This window comes from Nicotiana sylvestris, chromosome 1, assembly GCF_000393655.2.
Source record: "Nicotiana sylvestris chromosome 1, ASM39365v2, whole genome shotgun sequence".
Classification (NCBI taxonomy): Eukaryota; Viridiplantae; Streptophyta; class Magnoliopsida; order Solanales; family Solanaceae; genus Nicotiana; species Nicotiana sylvestris.
Genome location: NC_091057.1, coordinates 15026761 through 15032488, shown reverse-complemented (window position 1 = coordinate 15032488; position 5728 = coordinate 15026761). Strand labels below are relative to the sequence as shown.

General features: G+C 33.3%; 2 protein-coding genes across 2 annotated transcripts; one reads left to right on the top strand and one right to left on the bottom strand.

The window, feature by feature from the left end:
• Positions 1–1271: 1271 nt before the first annotated feature.
• Positions 1272–2039, bottom strand: LOC104237617 (F-box/kelch-repeat protein At3g23880-like). The gene has a single exon (XM_009791791.1). The coding sequence runs from the start codon at positions 2037–2039 to the stop codon at positions 1272–1274; it is 768 nt and encodes a 255-aa protein (XP_009790093.1).
• A 750-nt stretch (positions 2040–2789) lies between these two features.
• Positions 2790–4026, top strand: LOC104237616 (F-box protein CPR1-like). Its single transcript, XM_009791790.1, has 2 exons — positions 2790–3756; positions 4004–4026. The coding sequence occupies exons 1-2, from the start codon at positions 2790–2792 to the stop codon at positions 4024–4026; spliced, it is 990 nt and encodes a 329-aa protein (XP_009790092.1).
• Positions 4027–5728: the final 1702 nt, after the last annotated feature.

Genomic DNA, 5728 nt, shown 5'->3' with positions numbered 1-5728 from the left:
CCTTTTGAAAATGGCATTTCGTTCACAAAATATAATGACATAGTTCTGCAGTTTGGTCTAGCAAAAACAATCGACTACCACGCATATAAGTTAGACTATATGTTGAAATGGCTTGGTGAAGTAGGAAGGACACTTTTACGTTTATGTTATTCGGACTCTCCAGAAATAAAACCGCACTTAGCTCCTCGGAAAATGCACTCTAAGACGCACTGTCAACATTACAAGCTATATAAGCAATGTCGCGTGATATAGAATCAAGCCTGTAAGATTTATTTCTTGAACCTCAAAATTCATTAGTGCAAGACATTAAGATTCATCAATAAAATTAAGGACAAACAAGATCACCAAAGTTTTAATTTCAAGAAAACAATTAGATCCTTTTAAGCTCCTAGCTAAAATCATACTCCCCTGTTCAATTTATCTGAATTATTTGAATAGACACGCAGTTTAAGAAAAAAAAAAAACTTTTAAAACTTGTAGTCTAGCATATATTATAACAACTGTATGGCTATAAGTATGTAAGATTTGCAAGCTTAGAACTGCCATCACAAATCATTGAACCAAAAACAAAATAAAAAGTCAACAAGTAGGTTTTTAATTCAAAATAAATCAGATACAATATGAATGAGAAGAGGAATACTAAGAAGATTCACCAAAACTAGAAAAAAAAAACTCTAAAATTACTCCTCTAGACAGCTGATGAATTTTGACCTTCATTTTGATTGAGTGAGTTGCTTCCTCTTGTTGATAGGAAAACATAAGCTATCCAAACATGTTAAATCTGCCGAAGAATACACATACTCGGAATGATATAATCTGTAATATATCGTAACAAGTCGTTGTTGTATAAGATTATATATGGAAAGAGTTCCATCCTCTGGTCTATATAAGATAAGTTCACCATTCCATGTGCAAGCCAAAAGATTACTTTTTATTATCAAATAATGCTCGCGAAAAGATAATGTAGGTACGTTGAAGAGTTTCGTTAATAATTTCCATCCATCTTGTTCCATGATCCATAAGTCGGATTTGATACCAAAGTTTTTGTCGCGATATAAACTAAGGGAACCTTTGTAAGCAGTCAAACGAAACAACTCATTAACACCTATAAAGTCCGGTATTGGAAGCCAGGGGCGGATCTAACGGGTTCCCGGGAACCCAGTAACTTTTGCGTAGATCTTGTATTTTTGTTAAAAAATTTATTAAATATCTATTTGTGAACCCAATTATTATTGTATATTAATTTGAAATTGCGACAGGAACCCATAAACTTAAAATCCTGGATCCGCCTCTGTTGGAAGCTCCTTCAGTTCATCTAACTTCACATCAAAGTATATGATTGTAGAAACTTTACGTACACCCTGGTTAAGAAGTTCCCAATCAAGAGACCAGTATACACGACCTTCAGTGCTAATGCCCCGATTAATACCCCGACTACCATAATATAATTCTAGTACTTCAAAAATTGGGAACATTGTTTTCATTGTCCAAAAATCTGTATTCGTAGAGTAGACAACGTAAAACAAGATATAGATCAATATAACCTTGTAATCATGGACAGTACAATCATAACACAAACCACAAGCACGAGCACGAGTTGAGTTGATCAAATATGGACATCTGAGAGTTTGGTGTTGTCTGGTTGATGGATTCCACAAAGCAAACGTCTCATCAAGCATATTTATATCTAATAATACCAAACCATCAAGTGAGCATAAGACATGAGAATTCTTAAGAGGGGATTCTTGATCTTGTGTTACTGTGACAACTTTGGGATTTTCTAAGTCCATCAATTCAAATTCGCCAGTATATTTGCTTTGTAACAAGAGCTTTCTACGTCCCAAAGCTTTGGATTGATCGCGGTGAGCTTTAATGAATTCATCACCAGAGATTATAGCATTCCATGGTTTAGAAATAGATTTAAAACGTAACAAAGATTTAACAGGTACCTTAATAAGGATGTCGCTAAGGATATCATATGGAAGACCAAATGTATCTTTTTCTGTGACTGACCTCTTATGTAACTTCTTCTTTGACATTAAGGGGGGGGGGGGGAGGAACCAGAATTTTTTAAGGTTTACTTCATCTTAGTGGAGAAACCCTAGTTTGTTGTGAGGAAAAGGATTATTGTCTTCAAATAAAGTTTCATTTTCAAGAAACATAGCAGGCCCGTCAGCTTTAATTGAGTCATCACTTTCAGTTTTGGCACCGTTTCTCTACTCCCCTTAATATATAATTAACCTAAATAGTCGCGCACCTAATTATTTAAATTAAAAAAGACAGCATACGCATAATGTTATGTATAATTCATGTGTAATAGATATATAACATCATATAATCAGTATATACAGGCTAGAAAAAGCAAACAATTGCATTCAACTGGCTATTTGTGTAAAGATACAAACCATTAAAGGAAATTAAATGGAGTAATCATTTTTCTTCACAACAACAGCTCCTCAAAATTCTATTTTCCTGCTTCTATATATCCCTCCATATGATATTAAGTAAAGAATCCTACGAATTGTTAACTATGTATGTACAAATTAAAAAAAAGAAAAACATATGTACCAATTAACTTCCTTTATTTGGCACCTTTTTTCTCCCCTCTTAGTACAAGGAAAAGAATCCTTTTTTATCACAACAAGAAGTCTTGAAATTCTATTTTCCTTCTACTATTTAGTCTTGCTTTCTCTTTCTACGTAATTATTCATTAAACCCTAATAAAAGTGTTTTTCTTCCAACACAACTTGACGCCAATTAGCCACTCTTCTTGACCAGCAGATATAATAATGTCAAACAAGAAATCACATAAGTCCATTAATATTCCATGTGATATCCTATTTTGCATTCTTAGTAGGCTACGTGCCAAATCTTTGTTACGTTTTCGATCTGTTTCTAAGCCATGGAATGCTATAATATCTGACAAAGGATTCAAGAAAGCTCAATGTGATCAATCCAAAGAATTGGGACGTGAGAAGTTGTTGTTACAGATTTATTATAGTGACAAATTTGAGTTTATAAACTTAGAAAACCCCCAATTTGCCATAGAAAAGCAACAATTTCCTCTAAAGGGATTTGAACGTGCTAATGTCTTATGCTCATATGATGGTTTGGTATTATTAAAGAAACGTAGGGCTTACAAGACGTTTGTTTTGTGGAATCCTTCAACTAGACAATGCCAAACTCTTGAATGTCCATATCTGAGCAGCTACACATGTTCTCGTTCTTGTGGTTTGTGTTATGATTCTACCGCTGATGATTACAAGGTTATATTGATTTATACGTCGTTTTATACTGTTTGCTCTGTGAATAGCAACGATTGGAAGAAAAAGGAAAATATCCATATGTTAGAGCAACGTGTCCCAAGTTTATGTGGAATTAGCACCGAGGGTTGTGTATTCTGGTCGCTGAATCGAGCACCTGATCCATTTGTTAGTACAACTTCTAAGGTTATATATTTTGATGTGAAGTCAGACGAACTGAAGGAGTTTCCAGTACCAAATTTTGTAGGTGATAATGACTTGTTTCAATTGGCTACTTTGAAAGGTTCCCTTTGCTTATACGGCGGCAAAATTAATAATGACATATATTGTAAAGATTTGGAAGTGGACATGTGGATAATGAAACAAGATGGATGGAAATGGTTAATGAAACTTCGCGATGTACCGGCAGAATTTTGCGAGAGTTATTTTGTAAAATATAGTAGGCCTTTGCATTACACCAGGAATGGCAAAATTGTATTTCAAGGACCAAAGAGTAAGCATCTTTCCATCTACAACCCTAAAAAGCAACAATTTGTTATTAAAACTTTTCTACCAAAAAAGTGTAGTTGGTATGAGTATACTCGTGAATATCAAACATGTTTGGATAGTTTATATTTTCCTATACAAAGGAAAGGGCGAATGAAGGCCAAAAATTCAAAAAGACACTTGTGATATCACCTAGTAATGTTCAATTCTTTTAGTTTTGCAATCTTGTTACAATTCTTCTTCTATTTATACAGTTGCAAGGTTGTATATTGCATAGTTGCGTAATTTGTATATATATCACATAGCTGCATATATGGGTGTCATGGGCGGGTTGAGTCGATTTTGGGCGGGACAAAATTAGATAAGTCAATAATGACCCGCCCAACAATTATTTGGGCTGAAATGAGCTGGGTCAAGATAGGCTAAGATTTGGATCATAACCCAACCCGTCCAACTCTTACCAATTTTTAATTAATGTATTATTTATTTATGAATTTGTATAATTACTAAATAAAACTTTTTTCTTTTGTTGTAGTCATATATAACATATCAAAAAAAATAAAATTATTTCTAAGATATTTTGGCAAAGTAACTCATGAGCAATTTGGGCTAAAAATTAGCCCAAATTTAAATGAGTTGAGATGGTATTGAGTTCAATAAATGGGCGGGTCAATAACCAGCCCAACCTTGGGTGGGTTGGACGGGTCATTTGGGCTTGGGCCAAATTTGACAGCCCTAGTTACATAGTTCGTCTTCATACGTACATGTTTAGAGTGAGTAAATATTCGAGTCTTTAGCTCGTCCTAGTAAGATTTTAATCGAGCTAAAAAGATTTTAGTCTTCTAAATAGACATGGTAATTAAGTCTCTTTAGGCTATTCATAGTAGACTTCAAATATTAATGGTAATTATGTGAACTTCTTTGATTAAATACGAAGTTTAAGAAAAAGATAAAAACTTTTAAAACTTATGATTTAACATATTACAATATCTGTATGGCTATAAGTTTGTAAAAAAATTTGATTGCTTAGAACTGTCATCACAAATCATTGAACCAAAAACAAATAGAAATAAAAAATATATATTCGGCATGTAAGATTTTAACTCAAAATAAATCGGATACTGTATGAATGAGAAGAGGAATACTAAGAAGATTACCAAAACTTAAAAGAAACTCAAAATTATTCATCTAAACAGCTGATGAATTTGATAAATTTTTCCATTGGTGTTTTGATATCACAAGTAAGATATCCGTATCTCTAGGGGTGGAGCTAGAGCTTCGTAAGCAGGTTCGGCCGACCCATTAGCTTTGGTCCAAATTCATTAGCTAATTATTATTAATTTAAAACCTAATAACTTAGAAGGAATAGAATCTTGAACACATCAGCTTTAAATCCTGGCTTCACCTCTGAGTATCTGTGCAATTTTCGACCTTCGTCCAACAATTACTTGGGCTGAGATGAGTTGGGTCAAGATGAGCTAAGATTTGGATCATAGCCCAACCCGCCCAACTCTAACCAAGCTTTAATTAATATGTGTTATTTTCTTATGAATTGTATAATTACTAAATAATTTTTTTTTTCTTTTGTTGTAGTTATATATAACATATCAAACAAAAAAGAATTATTTCTTAGATATTTTGGCAAAGTTACTCATGATCAATTTGGGCAAGAAATTAGACCAATTTTAAGATGGACTGAATTCAATAAAGGAATTTTTACCTATCTATACCATATATGAAACCTTATTACCCTCAATGTTTAAGGTTTGATTTAATTACAAACCCGTATTCCAAATTACCAATCCTATACCATACTTAATTAAGGGTCTAATTAATGAGCAGTTTTTACTCCTTAATTAAAGGTATCCATATATCTCACATTTCTCTCTCCCCTTAATTCCTAAGATCTGACCATATTCGTTTTCCCTCTCCCATTTCTTTCTCTTCTCCATTCCTTCTTCTTCTAAAAAAATACAGAG

Bases quoted from the DNA above. Each gene is read 5' to 3' on its own strand.
- LOC104237617 (XM_009791791.1), bottom strand. From the start codon at position 2,039: ATGTCAAAGAAGAAGTTACATAAGAGGTCAGTCACAGAAAAAGATACA.
- LOC104237616 (XM_009791790.1), top strand. From the start codon at position 2,790: ATGTCAAACAAGAAATCACATAAGTCCATTAATATTCCATGTGATATC. The intron at 3,757-4,003 runs GTAAGCATCTTT...CTATTTATACAG, and splicing joins TGTATTTCAAGGACCAAAGA to TTGCAAGGTTGTATATTGCA.